The sequence below is a fragment of the Delphinus delphis genome, chromosome Y (assembly GCF_949987515.2).
Source record: "Delphinus delphis chromosome Y, mDelDel1.2, whole genome shotgun sequence".
In the NCBI taxonomy this organism is placed as follows: domain Eukaryota; kingdom Metazoa; phylum Chordata; class Mammalia; order Artiodactyla; family Delphinidae; genus Delphinus; species Delphinus delphis.
In genome coordinates, this window is record NC_082705.1 from 1,198,819 (window position 1) to 1,223,130 (window position 24,312).

The following is a 24,312-nucleotide window of genomic DNA, read 5'->3' on the forward strand; positions in this document are numbered from 1 at the left end:
AATATACATACTAGTATATATAAAATAGATAACCATCAAGGACCTACAGTATAGCGCTGGGAACTATACTCAATATCTTGTAATAACCTATAATGGAATAGAGTATAAAAAGGGAATATCTGTTTATATATGTATAACTGAATCACTTGACTGTACACCTGAAACTAACACATTATAAAGCAACTATACTTCAGTAGAAATTAATAAAAAATAAACATTTAAAAAGTAAAGTACTATTTAAAGTAAATGACTTAAAGATAGTAAATTAGACTCTACATTTTAAAATCTATTATCTCTTAAAATACTCCTCTTTGTAGAAGGAGTTCTTAATGTTCTTAGAAGTTCACCTTCTTTAATGTGCAAACATGAGACTCTACTTCTAGGGCTGAACCCTGGCAAGTTTCCTGTATGTCTTTTGCTTCCTAGTAGAAAAAATGTGTACAGAAGTTTGGCATGTATTTAAGATTCCTATTTTTATAGAAAAACAGAATAGAAATATGGCCGCTTACATCCCAGACAGTTTTTACATCTCTCAATAATTGATAGACTGTCTTGTATAAATGATTCCACCTCTGTTTTACAGGGAATTTACATTTACGTTCATCACCACCATGGTTACAACTTTTTTTTTTCTTGTGATGAGAACCTATAAGATTTACTTTCATAGCAACTTTCAAATACACAATACAGAATGATTAAGTCTGGCACCTTTACTCATTTCACTCTGTCCTTCAGGTCTGGCCACCACCAATCTTCTCTCTGTATCTATGACCGTCTTAGTTTGTTTGTTTTAGATTCCACATATAAGTGAGACCATACTTTATGTCTTTGACTTACCTCATTTTAGCACAGTACTGTCAAGATTTCTCCATGTTGTCACAAATGACAAGATTTTCTTCTTTTCTGGCTGAGTAATATTCCAACGTGTGTGTGTATTTACCACATCTTCTTTATTCATTCACCTGACAATGGCCACTTACCTTGTTTGCATATCTTGGCTGTTGTAACTAATGCTGTTATAAATATTGGGATACATGTATCTTTTCAAATTAATGTTATCACTTATTTCTTTTTGGATAAATATCCAGAAGTGGTGTTGCTTGATCATATGGTAACTCTATTTTTGATTTTTAAGGAACCTCCATATTATTGTTCATAGTGGCTGCACCAATTTACATTCCCACCAACGGTGTAGGAGGGTTCCCCTTTCTCCACATCCTCACTAACTCTTGTTATTTCTGTTCTTTTTGATTATAGCCATTTTGACAGGTGTGAGGTGGTATCTCACTGTGGTTTTGATTTGCATTTCTCTAATAATTAGAGATGTTGAGCATCTTTACATGTGCCTTTACATGTGTTGGTCATCTGTATGTCTTTAGATAAATGTCTATTTCAGATTCTTTGGCCATTTTTTTAATTGATTTTTTTGTTTTTTTCAATTGAGTTGTGTGAATTTTTTATATATTTTGGATATTAACCCCATATGAGATATAGAATTTGAAGGTATCTTTTCCCACTCATTAGGTTGCCTTTTTATTTGGTTAATGGTTTCCTTTGCTGTGCAGAAGGTTTTTGGTTTGATATAGTACATTTGCTTATTTTTGCTACTTTTGCCTGTGTTTTTGATGTCAAATCCAAAATGTTGTAACCAAGAACAGTGTCAGGGTTTTGACATACCACCTATGTTTTCCTCTTGGAGTTTTGTAGTTTCACATCTTATAGCCAAATCTTTAATCCATTTTGGTTAATTTTTTATATGGTGTAAGCTAGTGGTCCGGTTTCATTCTTTTGTGTGTGGCTGTCTAGTATTCTTATCACTATTTATTGAAGAGAATGTCCTTTCCCCATTTTATATTCTTGTCTCTTTTGTTGTAAGTTAACTGACCATATATGAGTAGGTTTACTTCTAGGCTGTCTGCTCTCCTCCATTGATCTATGTGTCTTTTAAACAGATATCATACTGATTTGACTATAGCTTTGTTATTTAGTTTGAAGTCAGGAAGTGTGATTCTTCCAGGTTAGCTCTTTCTCAAGATTGCTTTTACTATTGGGGTCATTTGTGGATGCCAATTTTAGGATTGTTTATTCCCTTTCTGTGGGAAATGCCATTGGTATTTTGATAGGGATTGCATTGACTCTGTAGATTGCTTTGAGTATTATTGACATTTTAACAGTATTAATTCTGCCAGTCCACAAGCACAGAATATCTTTCTATTTATTTGTTTTTTTCTTCAGTTTCTCTCATCATTGTACAGGTTTTTCACCTCCGTCGTTCAATTTATTCCTGGTATTTTATTCTTTTTGATACAATTGTAAATGGGATTGTCTTTCATCATTTGTCTTTCTGACAGATCACTGTTAGTGTTTAGAAATGTAAAATATTTCTCTATATTGGTTTTGTATCCTGCAAATTTACTGCAACTTCATTTATTAGTTCTAACAACTTTTTGGTGGAGTCCTTAGAGTTCCCTATATGTCATATCATGTCATCTGCAGATAGTTATAGGTGTACTTATTCCTTTCCATTTTGGATTTATTTCTTTTTCTAGTCAGATTGCTGTGCCTAGGACTTTCAATACTATGTTGAATAAAAGTGGCGAGAGTGAGCATCTTTGCCTTGTTCCTGGTCTTAGAGGAAAAGCTTTTAGTTTTTCATGTTTGAGTATGATGTTTGCTCTGGGTTTGTCATAATGACCTTTATTATGTTCAGGTATGCTCCCTGTATACCCACTTTTTTTAGAGTTTTTGTCAAAAATGGTTTGAATTTTGTTAAATGCTTTTTTTGTATCTATTGAGATAATCATATCATTTTTGTCCTTCATCTTGTTAATGTGGTATACAATGTTGATTTGCAAATATTGAACCATTATTGCATCTCTGGAATAATTCCTTGATTATAGTGTAGGAATCTTTTAATTTATTGTTGAATTCACTTTGCTAATATTTTGCTGGTGATTTTTTCGTCTATGTTCATCAGGGATATTGGCCTGTAACTTTCTTTTCTTGTAGTGTCCTTGTCAGGTTTTGTTAACAGGGTAATGCTGGCATCATAAAATGAGTTTGAAATTGTTCCTTCATCTTCTATTTTTTGGTAGAGTTGGGGAAAAATTGTTATTAAGTCTTCTTTGGAAGTTTGGTAGAATTCACTAGTGAAATCATGTGCTCCAGGACTTTTGGGGGAGGTTGTTAATTACAGATTCAGTCTTGTTACTAGTAAACTGTCTCTTCAAATTTTGTTTTTTATGGTTTGATCTTGGAAGGTTATATGTTTCTAGAAATTTATTTCTCATAGGTTGTCCAATTTGTTGGTATATAATTGTTCATAGTAGTCTCTTATGATCCTTTGTACTTCTGTGGTATTAGTTATGTCTCCTCATTCATTTCTTAGTTTAATTATTGGTGATATTTCTGATTTTAATTGTCTTTTTTTCTTGGTGAGCCTGGTTAAAGCTTTGTCAATTTTGTTTATCTTTTCAAAGAACCTGCTCTCAGTTTCATTGATAATTTCTACTGTCTTTTTAGCCTCTATTTCATTTATTTCTGCTCTCATCTTTAATATTTCCTTCCTTGGGCTAACTTTAGGCTTCACTTGTTCTTCTTTATCTAATTCCTTGAGGTTCAAAGTTAGGCTGTATATTTGAAGATTTTCTTGTGTCTTGTAGTAGGTATCACTAAAAACATTGCTCTTAGAACTGCTGTGTAGCATTCCAGAAGTTTGATGTGTGTATTTGGTGTGTACAGATATAGAAGTGTAATTTTCTTTTTCTTGTGGTGTTCTTGTCAGGTTTTAGTAACAGGGTAATGCTAGCATCATTAGTTAAGAAGCATCCCTCACCTTCAACATTTTCAGAAAGTTTGAGAAAGACAGGTAGTAAATCTTCTTTGACTGGTAAAATTGACCAGAGAAGCCTGCTGGTCCTGAACTTTTGTTTGGTGAGAAGTGTTGGATTACTGATTCAATGTCCTTACTATTTATTGGTATGTTCAGTTTTCTATTTCTTCATAATTCAGTCCTGCCTTGTATGTTTCTAGGATGCATCCATTTCTTTTGCGTCATTCAATTTGCTGACATATAATTGTTTATAGCAGCCTCTTGTAATCCTTTGTATTCCATGGTGTCTGTTGTAACCTCTCCTCTTTTATTTCTGATTTTATGTATTTAAGCCCTGTCCTTTTCTTGACAAGGTTAGCTAAACTTTCGTCAATTTGTCTATCTTTTAAAAGAAAAAAAGCCTCTTAATTTCATTCCTCTCTTCTATTGTCTCTTGAGTCTTTGTTACATTTATTTCCATCCCGATCTTTGTTATTTCTTTCCTAATAGTAACTTGGGGCTTCATTTGGTCTTTTTCTATTTTCTTCGTGTGTGAAGTTAGTTTGTTTCTTGAGTTAGGCATTTTATCACCAAGAACCTACCTCTTATTTTATCACCAAGAACCTACCTCTTACAACTGCTTTTGCTGCGTTCCATAAATCTGTTATGTTGTATTCTCATTTTCTTGAGGTTGTTTTTCTTTAAATTTCTCTTTTGATTTCTTCATTGACCCATGGGCGGTTCACTACATGTTGTTTGATCTCACACATTTGTGAACTTTCCAGTTTTGTTTCATAATTGATCTCTACTTTTACACCTGTTGTTGAATACACTTGAATCTTCCTTTATTTATTAAGGCTTGTTTTGTGGCCTAAAAAGTAATTTCTTCTCCAGAATGTTCCATATGCTCTTCAGAAAAATGTGTGATTCTGCTGATTTTTTTTTTGATGGAATGTTCTGTATATATCTGATAAATCTATGTGATCTCACATGTTCTTTAAGGCCTACGTTTTCTTACTGATTTTCTGCCTGGATGATCTGTATTGTTGATATAAGTGGAGTATTAGAATCCCCTACTATTATTGTATTGATGTCTATTTCTCCCATTAGGACTGTTAATATTTGCTTATATATTTAGATGGTTCTGTGTTGGGTGCATAAATGTTTACATATGTTGTATCCTCTTACTGTACTGACCCCTTTATCATTATGTAATCCCTTTCTTTGTCTCTTATTACAGTCTTTGTTCATAAACTCTATTTTATCTGATATATATATACCTGCCACAGCTTTCTTCTGGTTTCCATTCCTATGGAATATCTTTGTCCCCCCTTTCACTCTTAGTCTGTGCCTGTCCTGATACCTGAAGTGAGTCTCTTGTAGGCAGTGTATAAATATGTTATTTATTTTAGCCATTCAGTCACTCTACTACTTCTGAATGGAGAATTTAGTCCATTTGTATTTATTGCCATTTCATTTTTTTAAAAATTGTTTTCTCGTTCCAGCATTCCTTTCTTGTTTCTTGCTCTCTTCCTTTGCAGTTTGCAAATGGTATGCTTAGATTCCTTTGTCATTATTTTTTGTGTTATCTACCACAGATTGTTGCTTTGTAGTTACCATGAGGCTTACATGTAACAGCTTATAACAGTGTATTTTAAGTTGATAACAACTTAAGTTTGAATACATTCTAAAGCTCTAAGTTTTTATTTTCCCACACACAATATTTATGTTTTTGATGTCATGTTTTACATCTTTTGTCTTGTGTATCTCCTAATACCAATTATTATTTTTACAGTAATTTTTACTACTTTCATCTTTTAACCTTCATACTAGCTTTACAAAGATTAATCCACTGCCTTTCATATATATTTACCTTTACCAGTGATTTATATTTTGATATATGTTCCTGTTATTTAGTGCCCTTTCTTTTCAGCTTAAAGAAGTCCCTTTAACATTTCTTATAAGACTGGTTTAGTGGTGATCACCTCCTGTAGGATTGCTTATATGGAAAATTCTCTCCTTCTGAATGGTAACTTTACTAGGTATTCTTTTTCTTCTTTCAGCACTTTGATTATATTGTGCAGCTTCTTTCTGGGCAGCAAAGTTTGTGCTGAAACACCTGCTGATAGTCTTCTGAGTATTCCCTTATGTGTAACAAATTGCTTTTTCTCTTGCTGCCCTAAGTCTCTAACTTTTTTTATAATTATTTTAATTATACTGCATCTTGCTGTGGTTTCCTTCGAGTACAGCTTATTTGGAACTCGGAGCTGGATGTGTTTCCTCCCCCAGGTTAAGGAACTTTTCAGTCATTCTTTTTCAAATAAGAGTTCTGCCCATTTCTCTCTCTTTTCTCCTTCTGGGTCCCCTATAATGTGCATGTTAGTCCACCTGATGTTGTCTCACACATTCCTAAAGCTGCCTTCACTTTAAAATTTTTTTTTTCTCCTTTTGCTGCTCTGCTGGGGTGAATTCCACTGCCCTTGCTTTGAGTTCACTGATCCTTTCTTCTGCTTCATCTAAGGGTTCTATTGAACCCCACTAGTGTATTTTTCAGTGTTTTTCAATTTTTTAGTTCTGTGACTTCGATTTGTTACTTTCTTATATTTTTTGTTTTTGTTGAACTCCTCACTGTGTTCATGCATTCTTCTCCTAGCTCAGTGGGCATCTTTATGAGTATTACTTTAATAGGTAAATTACCTATATCCATTTCATTATGTTTTTCTGCAAGGTTTTATTTTGTTGTTCCACGTACAGCATATTTCCCCTCTTCCTCATCTTGCTTGACTTTCTGTGTTTGCTTTTATACACTCCATGAAATAGCCACCTCTCGCAGTCTTGGAGGAGTGGCCTCACTTAGGAGATGAATCTTATCCTTCAACCTTGCAGCTCTTCCTTGTCTCTCAAACGTTGGTGATTGCTTGTGCAAGCAGCTTATTTTATTTTTAATGCCTCCCGGTTGTTGAGTGTGTTCCAGGACCTGTCAGTGTCCCAAAGAGGTCAGGGGAGACTTCAGCACAACCTAGGTTCAGGCTGATTGGAAGCCTGACCCTGAAAGGCAGCAGTTTTTAAAGAATGCAAATATGTACAGTCCTGTACAACTGTAAGCTAAGCTCTGCTGGCCACCAGGCCAGGCCATCTGCGGGTGCCCCTTTGGTGACAGCTGTAAAATTCAGGCCTCCATAAGAATGGATCAGCACCTTCTTGTAGATTATGGTAAGCTGTAGTGAGGCAATGGGAGAGTACAAAGATCTCATCCTTCAGCCTGTTTTCCTAGAGAGCGAGTCCATAGGCCTCTGGATGTGTGCAAAACCCAAAGACTGACCCTCACACCAACGTTCCTGGACAAGCAAACAGGCGTCTTCCACAGAAGGAGGGGGTGTTTTCAGTGTGCTATCTGTGCAGTGCCCTGGGTGTGGTAGCCAGCTGTGTCTGTGACTCGTATGAGACCCAGGTACACAAACCTCCCTGGTCAACAGGCCAGGCATTCATTGGGGGCGGGGGGGATTCCATGGTCAGCAGCCACGAAAGCAAGGCACCAGACACGTGTTAAGAGCTCCGCTCCAAGAGAGTCTAGCACTCTGGAGCATAAGAGGGGGAGCTCAAAGATAACACCTGCTTTCCTAGGTCTCTGGAAGGCTTACAGTTAGCCCTTTGATGTGTGTTTAATTTAGAAGCCTGCCCCTCAGTCCATAGCCATGAAAATAAGCTCATCAGCCTCTTTCACAGAAAGCCCTAGCTCCCTGTTCCATTGCCTCCTGCTGTGCTCTGGGATGGTAGCTGTTTAAGAACTTTCCTCCATTGGATACGGTCTTCTGGTACCCACTGACCATCACTGGCCCCCAGAACCAAGCAATGTAGAGGTGTCCCCTGGCAGCAGACACAACAACTGGGGCACCAGATAAGGTGCGTTATGGAAGATAGCAGCAACCTGAAGCAAAGCAGAGGGAGAGTGCAAAGATCCTGTCCTCCAGCCTCTGTTCCCTGACAGCAACTCCACAGGCCTTTAGAAGTGTGCCACACTAGAAGCCTTCCCCTCAAGCTAAAGCTCCTGGACAAGCAAACAGTCCTCTTTCTCAGAAAGACTAAGGCTGGGTTTAAGTCTGTTGTCTGTGCAGTGCCCTCCGAGTGGTAGGTTGCCAAGAGCTGTCTTTCAATTGTTACAGTCCTGAGGGACCCAGACACCCAAGACTCTGGACTTCCACAGCCAGGCAATCAAGGGGCAGCCACAAAGACCTCATTACCACACATAAAAATTGGGGTACAGGATATGTGTAGAAGGCCCCCTCTTAGATATACAGGTGACCTAAAACACAGAGCATAAAAATGGCACCCAGAAAAAGGAGTGGGGGAGAAATAAACAGAAAAAAAAGAAATGAAAAGAAACAAGCAAACCAATAGGGCACCCACTAGCATTAGCAACGCAAAGGGACACCATGAAAGATGGTACCCAGCGGAAAGGAAAAATGTGGTACAAGTTAGATTTAGCAAGGCAGAGGGAAAGCAGGAGGATGGCACCCCCAGCCTCCATCACCAGAGAGTATCACAGCCAGCCCTCTGCCCCTCAGACCAACACTTTATAATTAGCAAATTCACTCATTTCATCCTTTTCAAAGTGATGCTTCTGCCCTGGGCCCTGGGGTGGATGAGCTCATGTGGGGGTCCTTTAAGGACTTTTAGTTCACCACAGCGCTGCAGGTCTTGTGGGTGTCAGCCCCACCAGTCTTCAGTCATATGTTTTGGGTGCTCATCGCTCAGGTGCAGGCCTTAAAAGTTGAGGTGCCCAACGTGGGGTTCAAACTCTTTGCTTCTCAGGGAGAAACTCTTGGTTTTGACTTCCCTACTGGTTGTGGGTCACCATGCTGGGTATGGCAAAACTGTGTCTCAGCCTTTCCTACCTACTTGAGTGTGTTCTCCTCTCATTTGCCTGATGTGAACGGGTCACTCCACCCGTTCTTATGTTTTCTCCAGAGGAAACTGTTCCATATGTATCTGTAGATTCAACATGTTTGTGGGAGGACGTGAGTTCAGGATCTTTCCACGTTGCCATCCTGAAATGGGCAATCATACTGTGCTGCTTTTGTTAGATAATATGTCTCTTGCATTATGATATAAAGAATTCATTCACTATAACTTCAGAATTGCTTTTAAAAAGTTATTTTTATTTTATACAAGACTTTACTAAAATATTTTCCCTAAATATTAAAATGTTATAGGGAAATGGATACTTTAAAAGCCTATAGTTAGAAGAATTTACTGTAGCATTTTTGATGTTTTTGGTTCTAGAACATTTTTACACTATTAAAATGTCTATGTGGAGGTTCCTTAAAAAAACTAAAAATAGAACAACCATATGACCCAACAATCGCACTACTGGGCATATACCCTGAGAAAACCATAGTTCAAAAACAAGAGTCATGTACCACAATGTTCATTGCAGCTCTGTTTACAATAGTGTCCATTGACAGGTGAATGGATAAAGAAGATGTGGCACATATATACAATGGAATATTACTCAGCCATAAAAAGGAACAAAATTGAGTTATTTGTAGTGAGGTGGATGGACCTAGAGTCTGTCATACAGAGTGAAGTCAGAAAGAGAAAAACAAATACCATATGGTAACACATATATATGGAATTAAACAAAAAAAAAAAGGTTGTGAAGAACCTATGGGCAGGACAGGAATAAAGATGCAGTTGTAGAGAATGGACTTAAGGACATGGGGTGGGGGAAGGGTAAGCTGGGACGAAGTGAGAGAGCAGGATGGACATATATACACTACCAAACGTAAAATAGATAGCTAGTGGGAAGCAGCTGCGTAGCACAGGGAGATCAGCTCAGTGCTTTGTGACCACCTAGAGGGGTGGGATAGGGAGGGTGGGAGGGAGACACAAGAGGGAGGAGATTTGGGGATGTGTGTGTCTGTTTGTGTGTGTGTGTTTGTGTGTGTGTGTGTAGCTGATTCACTTTGTTGTACAGTGGAGGCTGACACACCATTGTGGAGCAGTTAAGCTCCAATAGAGATGTTTAAAAAAAAAAAAGTCTAAGGATCCTCAAGCACTTTTGTTTATGTGGATTTTATCTGATTATATTTAATGTATGAGTAATCAGAATGGAGAAGTTTAAAAATATTTATCATCTATTATGTGATAATAACGCCCATCATAGTTTAACATGAAAAATTTATTTTATAAAAAGTATTTTTTAATAATTGTGTAGAAGAGTGGTATGGTTTTACATTTTTTGTCAAGTAGTTTACTTAGTGAAAGAAAGCTACTTGACCAGGTGTTGTGAGGTGTCAGTTTGATTAGGTATATGAAGAAAATCTGACTGCATATGGATGTGTCATTGAGAAATGGAGCCTTACTAGACAGCCTAAAAGGGTGTCTGGGATCCCCGTTGATCCTTGGATGACACCTGGAAAACCACTCATTTACAAATCAGATTTAAATTTGGTAATTTGCTCTTGCTAAGAAGGTATTTGATTAGTCAGAAAGTACTGTGATTCCTGCACGCTAGATTATAAAGGAATGATGTGTCTTTCCTATGAAACAAGAGCTTTACATGGAAACATTTTGAAGTTCTGTTTCCATCTAAGAGAAACAAAGGTATGATAGAGTTTATGTTTATCATTCAGGCTTTAAATTAATTCTGAGTAGCTTGTCTTCCATTTTGTAAATAGTAATATATCAGAGGTTCTTTTTTTCCTTCAAGTGGGAACCTCTTTTTTTTTTACATCTTTATCAGAGTATAATTGTTTTATAATGGTGTGTTAGTTTCTGCTCTATAACAAAGTGAATCAGTTATACATATACATATGTTCCCATATCTCTTCCCTTTTGCGTCTCCTTCCCTCCCACACTCCCTATCCCACCCCTCTAGGTGGTCACAAAGCACCGACCTGATCTCCCTGTGCCATGCGGCTGCTCCCCACTAGCTATCTACCTTACATTTGGTAGTGTATATATGTCCATGCCACTCTCTCGCTTTGTCACAGCTCACCCTGCCTTCTCCCGATATCCTCAAGTCCACTCTCTAGTATGTCTGTGTCTTTATTCCTGTCTTACCCCTAGGTTCTCCATGACATTTTTGTTTTCTTAAATTCCATATATATGTGTTAGCATACAGTATTTGTCTTTCTCTTTCTGACTTACTTCACTCTGTATGACAGACTCTAGGTCCATCAACCTCATTACAAATAGCTCAATTTCGTTTCTTTTTATGGCTGAGTAATATTGCATTATATATATGTGCCACATCTTCTTTATCCATTCATCAAATGATGGACACTTAGGTTCTTTCCATTTCTGGGCTATTGTAAATAGAGCTAGAGTGAACATTTTGGTACATGACTCTTTTTGAATTTTGGTTTTCTCGGGGTATATGCCCAGAAGGGTATTGCTGGGTCATGTGGTAGTTCTATTCGTACTTTTTAAAGGAACCTCCATACTGTTCTCCATAGTGGCTGAACCAATTCATATTCCCACCAGCAGTGCAAGAGTGTTCCCTTTTCTCCACACCTCTCCAGCATTTATTGTTTCTAGATTTTTTGATGATGGCCATTCTGACTGGTGTGAGATGATATCTCATTGTAGTTTTGATTTGCATTTCTCTAATGATTAATGATGTTGAGCATTCTTTCATGTGTTTGTTGGCAGTCTGTATATCTTCTTTGGAGAAATGTCTATTTAGGTCTTCTGCCCATTTTTGGATTGGGTTGTTTGTTTTTTTGTTATTGAGCTGCATGAGCTGCTTGTAAATTTTGGAGATTAATCCTTTGTCGGTTGCTTCATTTGCAAATATTTTCTCCCATTCTGAGGGTTGTCTTTTTGTCTTGTTTATGGTTTCCTTTGCTGTGCAAAACTTTGAAGTTTCATTAGGTCCCATTTGTTTATTTTTGTTTTTATTTCCATTTCTCTAGGAGGTGGGTCAGAAAGGATCTTGCTGTGATTTATGTCATAGAGTGTTCTGCCTATGTTTTCCTCTAAGAGTTTGATAGTTTCTGGCCTTACATTTAGGTCTTTAATCCATTTTGAGCTTATTTTTGTGTATGGTGTGAGGGAGTGTTCTAATCTCATGCTTTTACATGTACCTGTGCAGTTTTCCCAGCACCACTTATTGAAGAGGCTGTCCTTTCTCCACTGAACATTCCTGCCTCCTTTATCAAAGATAAGGTGACCATATTTGCGTGGGTTTATCTCTGGGCTTTCTATCCTGTTCCATTGATCTATCTTTCTGTTTTTGTGCCAGTACCATACTGTCTTGATTACTGTAGCTTTGTAGTATAGTCTGAAGTCAGGGAGCCTGATTCCTCCAGCTCCGTTTTTCGTTCTCAAGATTGCTTTGGGGTACGAGGGGAAGATGATGGAAGAGTAAGACGCGGAGATCACCTTCCTCCCGACAGATACGCCGGAAATACATCTACACGTGGAGCAACTCCTACAGAACACCTACTGAATGCTCGCAGAAGACCTCAGACCTCCCAAAAGGCAAGAAACTCCCCACGTACCTGGGTAGGGCAAAACAAAAAAGAAAAAACAGAGACAAAAGAATAGGGACGGGACCTGCACCAGTGGGAGGGAGCTGTGAAAGAGGAAAGGTTTCCACACACTAGGAAGCCCCTTTGTGGGCGAAGACTGGGGGTGGCAGAGCGGGGGAGCTTCGAAGCCGCGGAAGAGAGCGCAGCAACACGGGTGTGGAGGGCAAAGCAGGGAGATTCCCACATAGAGGATCAGTGCTGAGTGGCACTCACCAGCCCGAGAGGCTTGTCTGCTCACCCGCTGGGGTGGGCGGGGCTGTGAGCTGAGGCTCAGGCTTCCGTCCACAGGGAGAGGACTGTGGTTGGCAGCGTGAACACAGCCTGAAGGGGTTAGTGCACCACAGCTACCCGGGAGGGAGTCAAGGAAAAGGTCTGGAAAAGACTTTTTCTTTCCTCTTTGTTTCCTGGTGTGGGAGGAGAGGGGATTAAGAGCGCTGCTTAAAGGAGACGGGCGTGAGCCGCGGCTAAAAGCACGGACTCCAGATGGGTAGAAGAAGCTAAGGCTGCTGCTGCCGCCACCAACATCCTGTGTGCAAGCACAGGTCACTACCCACACCTCCCTTCTGGGGAGCCTGTGCAGCCCGCCACTGCGAGTTCCCAGGATCCAAGGAGAATTTCCCCGGGAGAACGCACGGCAAGCCTCAGGCTGCTGCAACGTCACGCTGGCCTCTGCCGCTGCAGGCTCACCCCACACTCTGTGCCCCTCCCTCCCCCCAGCCTGAGTGAGCCAGAGCCCCCAAATCAGCGGCTCCTTTAACCCCATCCTGTCTGAGGGAAAAACAGACGCCCTCCGGTGACCTACACGCAGAGGCAGGGCCAAATCCAAATCTGAGCCCCTGGGAGCTGTGAGAACAAAGAAGAGAAAGGGAAATCCCTCCCAGCAGCCCCAGGAGCAGCGGATTAAAGCTCCACAATCAACTTGATGTACCTGCATCTGTGGAATACATGAATACACAACGAATCATTCCAAATTGAGGAGTTGGACTTTGAGATGAAGATTTATGATTTTTTCCCTTTTCCTCTTCTTGTGAGTGTGTATGTGTATGCTTCTGTGTGAGATTTTGTCTGTATAGCTTTGCTTCCATCATTTGTCCTAGGGTTCTATCCATTCATTTTTTTAAAATAATTTTTTCTTAATAATTATTTTTTATTTTAATAACTTTATTTTACTTTATCTTTCTTGCATTCTTTCTTTCCTTCCTTCCAACCTTTAGACAACGACTCATCCCATATTGAGGAGGTGGACTTTGAGAGAAAGATTTATGATGCTTTCCCCTTTTTCTCTTTTTGTGAGTGTGTACGTGTATGCATCTCTATCAGATTTTGTCTGTATAGCTTTGCTTCCACCACTTGTCCTAGGGTTCTGTCCATTTGGTTTTTTGTTTTTGTTTTGTTGTTTATGTTTTGTTTTTAAACAAATTTTTTCCTGATAATTATTTTTTTAATTTAATAACTCTATTATATTTTACTTTAGTTTTTCTTTATCTTCTTTCTTTCTTTCTTTTTTCCTTCCTTCCCTCCTTCCTTCCTTCCTTCTTTCCTCCCTCCCTCCCTCCCTCCTTTCTTTCCTTCTTTCCTTCTTTCTTCCTCCTTCCTTCCTTCCTTCTTTCCTTTCTTTCTTCCTTCCTTCCTTTGTTTGTTTCTTTCTTTCTTTCTTCCTACTTCTACTAATTCTTTCTCTCTACTTTTTTCCCATTTATTCTGAGCCGTGTGGATGAAAGGCTCTTGGTGCTGCAGCCAGGAGTCAGTGCCGTGCCTCTGAGGTGGGAGAGCGAACTTCAGGGCCCTGGTCAACAAGAGACCTCCCAGCTCCACATAATATCACATGGCGAAAACCTCCCAGAGATCTCCATCTCAACGCCAGCACCCAGCTTCACTCAACAACCAGCAAGCTACAGTGCTGGACACCCTATGCCAAAAAACTAGATAAAAAGGAACACAAAGCCACCCATTAACAGAGAGGCTGCCTAAAATCATAATAAGTCCACAGACACCCCAAAACAAACCACGAGACGTGGACCTGCACACCAGAAAGACAAGATCCAGCCTCATCCACCAGAGCACAGGCACTAGTCCCCTCCACCAGGAAGCCTACACAACCCACTGAACCAACCTTAGCCACTGGGGACAGACACCAAAAACAATGGGAACTATGAACCTGCAGCCTGCAAAAGGGAGACCCCAAACACAGATAAGCAAAATGGAAAGACAGAAAGACACAGCAGAAGAAGGAGCAAGATAAAAACCCACCAAACCTAACAAATGAAGAGGAAATAGGCAGTCTACCTGAAAAAGAATTCAGAATAATGATAGTAAAGATGATCCAAAATCTTGGAAATAGAATAGACAAAATGCAAGAAACATTTAAAAGGACCTAGAAAAACTAAAAATGAAACAAACAACAATGAACAACACAATAAATGAAATTAAAAATACTCTAGATAGGATCATTAGCAGAATAACTGAGGCAGAAGAAAGGATAAATGACCTGGAAGATAAAATAGTGGAAATAACTACTGCAGAGCAGAATAAAGAAGAATGAATAAAACTGAGGACAGTCTCAGAGACCTCTGGGAAAACATTAAACACACCAACATACGAATTATAGGTGTTCCAGAAGAAAAAGAGAGAAAGAAAGGGACTGAGAAAATATTTGAAGAGATGATACTTGAAAACTTCCCTAATATGGGAAAGGAAATAGTTAATCAAGTCCAGGAAGCACAAGGAGTCCCATACAGGATAAATCCAAGTAGAAATATGCCAAGACACATATCAGTCAAACTGTCAAAAATTAAATACAAAGAAAACATATTAAAAGCAGCAACGGAAAAACAACAAATAACACACAACAGAATCCCCATAAGGTTAACAGCTGATCTTTCCGCAGAAACTCTGCAAGTCAGAAGGGAGTGGCAAGACGTATTTAAAGTGATGAAGGAGAAAATCCTACACCCAAGATTACTCTACCCAGGAAGGATCTCATTCAGCTTTGATGGTTAAATTAAAACCTTTACAGACAAGCAAAAGCTGAGAGAGTTCAGCATCACCAAACCATTTCACAATTTGTATGGAAACACAAAAGACCCCGAATACTCAAAGCAACCTTGAGAACAAAAAACGGAGCTGGAGAACTCAGGCTCCCTGATTTCAGACTATGCTACAAAGCTATAGTAATCAAGACAGTATGGTACTGGCATAAAAACAGAAAGATAGATCAATGGAACAGGATAGAAATCCCAGACATAAATCCATACACATATGGTTACCTTATCTTTGATAAAGTAGGCAGGAGTGTTCAGTGGAAAAAGGAAAGTCACTTCAATAAGTGGTGCTGGGAAAACTGGACAGGTACATGTAAAACTATAAGATTAGATCACTCCCTAACACCATACACAAAAATAAGCTCAAAATGGATGAAAGACCTAAAGGTAAGGCTAGAAACTATCAAACTCTTAGAGGACAACATAGGCAGAACGCTCTGTGACATCAATCACAGCAAGACCCTTCTTGCCCCACCTCGTAGAGAAATGGAAATTAAAAAAAAATAAACAAATGGGACCTAATGAAACTTCAAAGCTTTTGCACAGTTAAGGAAACCATAAACAAGACCAAAAGACAACCCTAAGAATGGAGAAAATATTTGCAAATGAAGGAAATGAGAAAGGATTAATCTCCAAAATTTACAAGCAGCCCTGCAGCTCAATAACAAAAAAACAAACAACCCAATCCAAAAATGGGCGGAAGACCTAAATAGACATTTCTCCAAAGAAGATATACAGACTGTCAACAAACACATGAAAGAATGCTCACCTTCGTTAATCATTAGAGAAATGCAAATCAATACTACCATGAGATATCATCTCACACCAGTCAGAATGGCCATCATCAAAACATTTAGAAACAATAAATGTTGGACAGGTTTTGGAGAAAAGGGAACACTCTTGTAGTGCTGGGGGGAATGTGAAGTGGTACAGCCTCTATGGAGAACAGTATGGAGGTTCCTTAAAAAACTACAAATAGAACTACCATATGACGCAGCAATCCCACTACTGGGCATATACCCTGAGAAAACCGTAATTCAAAAAGAGTCATGTACCAAAATGTTCATTGCAGCTCTATTTACAATAGCCCGGAGATGGAAAGAACCTAAGTGTCCATCATTTGATGAATGGATAAAGAAGATGTGGCACATATATACAATGGAATATTACTCAGCCATAAAAAGAAACGAAATTGAGCTATTGGTAATGAGGTGGATAGACCTAGAGTCTGTCATACAGAGTGAAGTAAGTCAGAAAGAGAAAGACAAATACTGTATGCTAACACATATATATGGAATTTAAGAAAACAAAAATGTCATGAAGAACCTAGGGGTGAGACAGGAATAAAGACACAGACATACTAGAGAATGGACTTGAGGATACGGGGAAGGGGAAGTGTGAGCTGTGACAAAGCAAGAGAGAGGCATGGACATATATACACTACCAAACATAAGATAGATAGCTAGTGGGAAGCAGCCGCACAGCACAGGGAGATCAGCTCGGTGCTTTGTGACCGCCTGGAGGGTGGGATAGGGAGGGTGGGAGGGATGGAGATGCAAGAGGGAAGAGATACGGTAACATATATATGTATATGTATAACTGATTCACTTTGTTATAAAGCAGAAACTAACACACCGTTGTAAAACAGTTATACCCCGATAAAGATGTAAAAAAAAAAAAAAAGATTGCTTTGGATATTCGGGGTCTCTTGTGTTTCCATACAAATTGTGAAATTTTTTGTTCTAGTTTTGTGAAAAATGCCAGTGGTAGTTTGATAGGGATTGCATTGAATCTGTAGTTTGCTTTGGGTAGTAGAGTCATTTTCACAATGTTGATTTTTCCAATCCAAGAACATGGTATATCTCTCCATCTAGTAGTATCATCTTTAATTTCTTTCATCAGTGTCTTATAATTTTCTGCATACAGGTCTTTTGTCTCCTTAGGCAGGTTTATTCCTAGATATTTTATTCTTTTGTTACAGTGGTAAATGGGAGTGTTTTCTTAATTTCACTTTCAGTTTTTTCATCATTATTGTATAGGAATGCCAGAGATTTCTGTGCATTAACTTTGTATCCTGCTACTGTACCAAATTCATAGATTAGCTCTAGTAGTTTTCTGGTAGCATTTTTAGGTTTCTCCATGTATAATATCATGTCCTCTGCAAACAGTGACAGCTTTACTTCTTCTTTTCCGATTTTGAATCCTTTTATTTCCTTTTCTTCTGTGATTGCTGTGGCTAAAACTTCCAAAACTATGTTGAAAAAGAGTGGTGAGAGTGGGCAACCTTGTGTTTTTCCTGATCTTAATGGAAATGCTTTCAGTTTTTCACCATTTAGGACGATGTTGGCTGGGGGTTTGTCATATATGGCCTTTATTATGTTGAGGAAAGTTCCCTCTATGCCTACTTTCTGCAGGGTTTTTATCATAAATGGGTGCTGAATTTTGTTGAAAGCTTTCTCTGCATCCAATGAGATGTCATATGGTTATTCTACTTCAATTTGTTAATATGGTGTATCACGTTGATTGATTTGCATATATTGAAGAATCCTTGCATTCTTGGAATAAACGCCACTTGATTATGGTGTATGATCCTTCTTTTGTTGTTGTTGTACGCAGGCTTCTCAGTTTTGTGGCCTGTACCGTGCGGAGCACAGGCTTAGCGGCCATGGCTCACGGGCCCAGCCGCTCTGCGGCATGTGGCACGAACTCCTGTCCCCTGCATCGGCAGGTGGACTCTCAACCGCTGCGCCACCCAGGCAAGCCTGTATGATACTTTTAATGTGCTGTTGGATTCTGTTTGCTAGTATTTTGTTGAGGATTTTTGCATCTATGTTCATCAGTGATATTGGCCTGTAGTTTTCTTTCTTTGCGACATCCTTGTCTGGTTTTGGTATCAAGAAGAGGGTGGCCTCATAGAATGAGTTTGGAAGTGTTCCTCCCTCTGATATATTTTGGAAGAGTTTGAGAAGGATAGCTGTTAGCTCTTCTCTAAATGCTTGATAGAAGTCGCCTGTGAAGCCATCTGGTCCTGGGCTTTTGTTTGTTGTAAGATTCTTAATCACAGTTTCAATTTCTGTGCTTGTGATTTGTCTGTTCATATTTTCTATTTCTTCCTGATTTAGTCTTGGCAGGTTGTGCATTTCTAAGAATTTGTCCATTTCTTCCAGGTTGTCCATTTTATTGGCATAGAGTTGCTTGTAGTAATCTCTCATGATCTTTTGTATTTCTGCAGTGTCAGTTGTTACTTCTCCTTTCTCATTTCTAATTCTATTGATTTGAGTCTTCTCCCTTTTTTCTTTATGAGTCTGGCTAATGGTTTGTCAATTTGGTTTATCTTCTCAAAGAACCAGCTTTTAGTTTTATTGATCTTTGCTGTCATTTCCTTCATTTCTTTTTCATTTATTTCTGATCTTATTTTTATAATTTCTTTCCTTCTGCTAACTTTGGGGTTTTTTTGTTCTTCTTTCTCTAATTGCTTTAGGTGCAAGGTTAGGTTGTTTATTTGAGATGTTTCTTGCTTCTTAAGGTGGGCTGGTATTGCTATAAACTTCCCTCTTAAAACTGCTTTCGCTGCATCCCACAGGTTGTGGTTCATCATGTCTCCATTGTCGTTTGTTTCTAGGTGTTTTTGGATTTCCTCTTTGATTTCTTCAGTGATCACTTTATTATTAAGTAGTGTATTGTTTAGCCTCCATGTGTTTGTATTATTTTACAGATCTTTTCCTGTAATTGATATCTAGTCTCATAGCGTTTGGTCAGAAAAGATACTTGATATAATTTCAATTTTCTTAAATTTACCAATGCTTGATTTGTGACCCAAGATATGATCTATCCTGGAAAATGTTCCATGAGCACTTGATAAAAATGTGTATTCTGTTGTTTTTGGATGGAATGTCCTATACATATCAATTAAGTCCATCTTGTTTAATGTATCATTTAAAGCTTGTGTTTCCCTTTTTATTTTCACTTTGGATGATCTGTCCATTGGTGAAAGTGGGTTGTTAAAGTCCCCTACTATGAATGTGTTACTGTCGATTTTCCCTTTTATAGCTGTTAGTATTTGACTTATGTTTTGAGGTGCTTCTATGTTGGGTGCATAAATATTTACAATTGTTATATCTTCTTCTTGGATCAATCCCTTGATCATTATGTAGTGTCCTTCTTTGTCTCTTCTAACAGTCTTTACTTTAAAGTCTATTTTGTCTGATATAAGAATTGCTACTCCAGCTTTCTTTTGGTTTGCATTTGCATGGAATATATTTTTGCATCCCCTTACTTTCAGTCTGTATGTGTCTCTAGGTCTGAAGTGGGTCTCTTGTAGACAGCATACATATGGGTCTGGTTTTTGTATCCATTCAGCCAGTCTGTGTCTTTTGGTGGGAGCATTTAGTCCATTTACATTTAAGGTAATTATCGATATGTATGTTCCTATTCCCATTTTCTTAATTGTTTTGGGTTCATTATTGTAGGTCTTTTCCTTCTCTTGTGTTACTTGCCTAGAGATGTTCCTTTAGCATTTGTTGTAAAGCTGGTTTGGTGGTGCTGAAGTCTCTCAGCTTTTGCTTGTCTGTGAAGGTTTTAATTTCTCCATCAAATCTGAATGAGATCCTTGCTGGGTAGAGTAATCTTGGTTGCAGGTTTATCTCCTCCATCACTTTAAATATGTCCTGCCAGTTCCTTCTGGCTTGCAGAGTTTCTGCTGTAAGATCAGCTGTTAACCTTATGGGGATTCCCTTGTGTGTTATTTGTTGTTTTTCCCTTGCTGCTTTTAATATGTTTTCTTTGTGTTTAATTTTTGACAGTTTGATTAGTATTTGTCTTGGCGTATTTCTCCTTGGATTTATCCTGTATGGGACTCTCTGTCCTTCCTCAAGTTGATTAACTATTTCCTTTCCCATATTGGCGAAGTTTTCAAGTATAAAATCTTCAAATATTTTGTCAGTCCCTTTCTTTTTCTCTTCTTCTTCTGGAGCCCCTATAATTCGAATATTGGTGCGTTTAATGTTGTCCCAGAGGTCTCTGAGACTGTCCTGAGTTCTTGTCATTCTTTTTTCTTTATTCTGCTCTGCAGTAGTTATTTCCACTATTTTATCTTCCAGGTCAGTTATCCGTTCTTCTGCCTCAGTAATTCTGCTATTGATCCCATCTAGAGTATTTTTAATTTCATTTATTGTGTTGTTCATCGTTGCTTGTTTCTTAAGTTCTTCTAGGTCCTTTTAAATGTTTCTTGCATTTTGTCTATTCTATTTCCAAGATTTTGTATCATCTTTATTATCATTATTCTGAATTCTTTTTTCAGGTAGACCTCCTATTTCCTCTTCATTTGTTAGGTCTGGTGGGTTTTTACCTTGCTCCTTCATCTACTGTGTGTTTTTCTGTCTTCTCATTTTGCTCATCTTACTGTGTTTGGGGTCTTCTTTTTGCAGGCCGCAGGTTCGTAGTTCCCATTGTTTTTGGTGTCTGTCTCCAGTGACTAAAGTTCGTTCAGTGTGTTGTGTAGGCTTCCTGGTGTAGGGGACTGGTGCCTGTGTTCTGGTGGATGAGGCTGGATCTTGTCTCTCTGGTGGGCAAGTCCATGTCTGGTGGTGTGTTTTGGGGTGCCTGTGGACTTACTATGATTTTAGGCATCCTCTCTGCTAATGGGTGGGGTTGTGTTCCTGTCTTTCTAGTTGTTTGTCATAGGGTGTCCAGCACTGTAGTTTTCTAGTCGTTGAGTTGAGCTGGGTCTTGGCATTGAGATGGAGATCTCTGGGAATTATTTGCCGTTTGATATTATATGAAGCTGGGAGGTCTTTTGTGGACCAGTGTCCTGAAGTTGGCTCTACCACCTCCAAGCCACAGCACTGACACCTGTCTGGAGCACCAAGAGCCTTTCATCATGGCTTGTAATAAAAGGGAGAAAAAGTAGAAAGAAAGTAAGAAAGAGAAGGAAAGTAAGAAAGACAGAAAGGACGGAAGAAAGAGAAGATAAAGTAAAATAAAGTAAGATGAAATAAAATAAAGTTATAAAAGTAAATAATTATTGAAAAAAATTTTGTTTAAAAAAGAAAAACAAAGCAAAACAAAATAAAAACCGATAGATAGAACCCTAGGACAGATGGTGGAAACAAAGCTATGCAGAGAAAATCTCACACAGAAGCATACACATACACAGTCACAACAAGAGGAAAAGGGGAAAAAATCATAAATCTTGCTCTCAAATTCCACCTTTTCAATTTGGGCTGATTCATTGTCTACTCAGGTATTCCACAGATGCAGGTACATCGAGTTGATTGTGGAGCTTTAATCCGCTGCTCCTGAGGCTGCTGGGAGAGATTTCCCTTTCTCTTCTTTCTTCTCACAGCTCCTGGGGCTCAGCTTTGGATTTGGCCCCGCCTCAGCGTGTAGGTCGCCTGAGGGCATCTGTTCTTTGCTCAGAGAGGACGGGGTTAGTGGAGCAGGTGCTTCGGAGAATTTGGCTCACTCAGGGGGGTGGTGAGAGAGGGGTACGGAGTGCGGGGCGAGCCTGCGGCGGCAGAGGCTGGCGTGACATTGCACCAGCCTGAGGCTCGCCATGCGTTCTCCTGGGTGAGTTGTCCCTGGATCCCGGGACACTGGCAGTGGCGGGCTGCACAGGCTCCGCGGAAGAGGGGTGTGGATAGTGACCTGTGCTCGCACACAGGCTTGTTGGTGGCGGCAGCAGCAGCCTTAGCGTCTCATGCCTGTCTCTGGGGTCCGCGCTTTTAGCCATGGCTCGCACCCATCTCTGGACCTCCTTTAAGCAGTGCTCTTATTCCCCTCTCCTTGCACACCAGGAAACAAAGAGGGAAGAAAAAGTCTCTTGCCTCTTCGGCAGGTCCAGACTTTCCGGACTCCCTCCCGGCTAGCCGTGGTGCACTAATCCCCTGCAGGCTGTGTTCACGCCGCCAACCACAGTCCTCTCCCTGTGCTCCCTGTGCCTCAGCTTGCAGCCCCGCCCACCCCGGCGGGTGAGCTGACCAGCCTCTCGGGCTGGTGAGTGCCGTTCGGCACCAATCCTCTGTGCGGGAATCTCCCCACTTTGCCCTCCGCACCCCTGTTGCTGCGCTGTCCTCCACTTCTCCGAAGCTTTCACCCTCTGACCCCCGCAGTCTCTGCCCTCGAAGGGGCTTCCTAGTGTGTTGGAAACCTTTCCTCCTTCACAGCTCCCTCCCACTGGTGCAGGTCCCGTCCCTATCCTTTTGTCTGTGTTTATTCTTTTTTATTTTGCCCTACCCAGGTACGTGGGGACTTTCTTGCCTTTTGGGAGGTCTGAGGTCTTCTGCCAGCGTTCAGTAGGTGTTCTGTAGGAGCTGTTCCACGTTTAGATGTATTTCTGGTGTACCTGTGGGGAGGAAGGTGATCTCCGCATCTTACTCTTCCGCCATCTTCCCCTCGTTCCCGGTATATCAGTTTTGCATATCAGTAATAGTCAAAACTTTGTAACTCTGGCTGCTGCCAAAGTTCACCTCCTTCTGGTGTCCTCTCCTTGAGCATTTTGCCTTCCGTAACAGGTGGAAAACTTTGTTTAATGGGTTCTTTCCACTGCCACGTATCAAAATGCAATCATTTTGATTTATAAATCAGTCTTTCATTATAAAGGCAAGATTAATTAGTCCCCACAGTTCAACAATTATTTATTATATGTGTAGGGCTCTAGTCTCGGCAGTTAGCTTACTACAGTAGGAGAAAAATATTCTAGAAAATTATGAAGTAGGAGAAGGCAGAAGGAAGAAGAAATATATACCTCCAACCCATATCAACCCATGACTGTTGATATTTTGTTTTATTTGATTGTGATCTTTTATTCTCTAGATACAAGAATTGCATTTATTTTTTGCCTTGAAGACTGCCTAGGATGAGGGAATCAGATTTATTCCAAGGAAATCCAGTAGCTTTCTATGAGCCCTGCCTTTGAACCCATCTGCTGGATTCCCATCCATCTGTCTATTTGCCTGCCTGTCCACCCACTCATCCTCCCATCCATCCATCTTATCTCTCTATCCATACATCTGTTCCATCACACATCCAACTTCTAGTGTGGATCACTTGCACTGTTCAGGATTCTAGAGGTACTTTGTGAAATAAAACAAAAACAGTTATCTTGGAACTTGTGACATAGGTGTGCTTTTAGAACTGATAGTCATTAATCTGTTTTGGCGGAATATATAGTTTAATTTCTTGTTAGGAAAATATACTTGGCAACTTTGAAATCCACCAGTGGACTGTTTTTGTACCTACAGGATTATACTTCAGGAAAAAAGAAACTGTCTCCTGATGCCACTGGAAGAAGCCACCTGACTAATGTCCTATCTCCAGTCCCAGTTACAAAGGTAGGTAACTTGATTATCATGTTATAACATAGTGGCTGTGAACTTCATGATTCATTTAGCCTGGTTTTCTCTCCCAGAACTTAGAACCTGCAGTGGTTGTAAGCACAGGACAGGAAAGTGAAGACAGGGTATTTTTAAGATGAGCTGCTTATATATGACACGAGGAATATGAGGAGAACCAAATGTGACTTCAGAATAATGAATCTTAAGTCGGATTTATCGAAGGATTTTGTCACTCACAGCATCAGGACTGTATATATCCATCTACATAGACGCACACATATGCGTTTAATTATTTACTTTTAAGATATTCATTTTAGTTAGGCATGAATATCTTTAAAATCCGATTTGGATGCTCAGTAAGAGCTCCAGTTTTCAAGCACTTACCGTATCGTGAAGTGTAGTGTTAAGGGCTTTCTGTGTATTATTTTCTCAGTTCTCCCCCTCACAGCGCCTTGAGGCAGGAACCGCTGTCATCCCAGCGCAGGGTGAGAAGGTGGGAGGCTGGGAAAGGGCAAAGCCCTTGACCAAATCAAACGCATTCAGCTAGTCTTGAGTGTGAGCTGGAACTTGAACTCGAGCAAGAGCCCTTG

The 24,312-nt window shown here is 39.6% G+C and overlaps 1 protein-coding gene across 1 annotated transcript in view; it reads left to right on the top strand.

The window, feature by feature from the left end:
- The window catches only part of LOC132419206 (protein WWC3-like), a 120,025-nt gene extending 96,328 nt beyond the window's left edge, over nt 1-23,697 (top strand). The window contains exon 8 of the mRNA XM_060003182.1: nt 23,630-23,697. Coding sequence (XP_059859165.1) covers nt 23,630-23,687 — 58 coding nt within the window. The 3' untranslated portion in view covers nt 23,688-23,697. The remainder of the gene's footprint in view (nt 1-23,629) is intronic.
- Nucleotides 23,698-24,312: the final 615 nt, after the last annotated feature.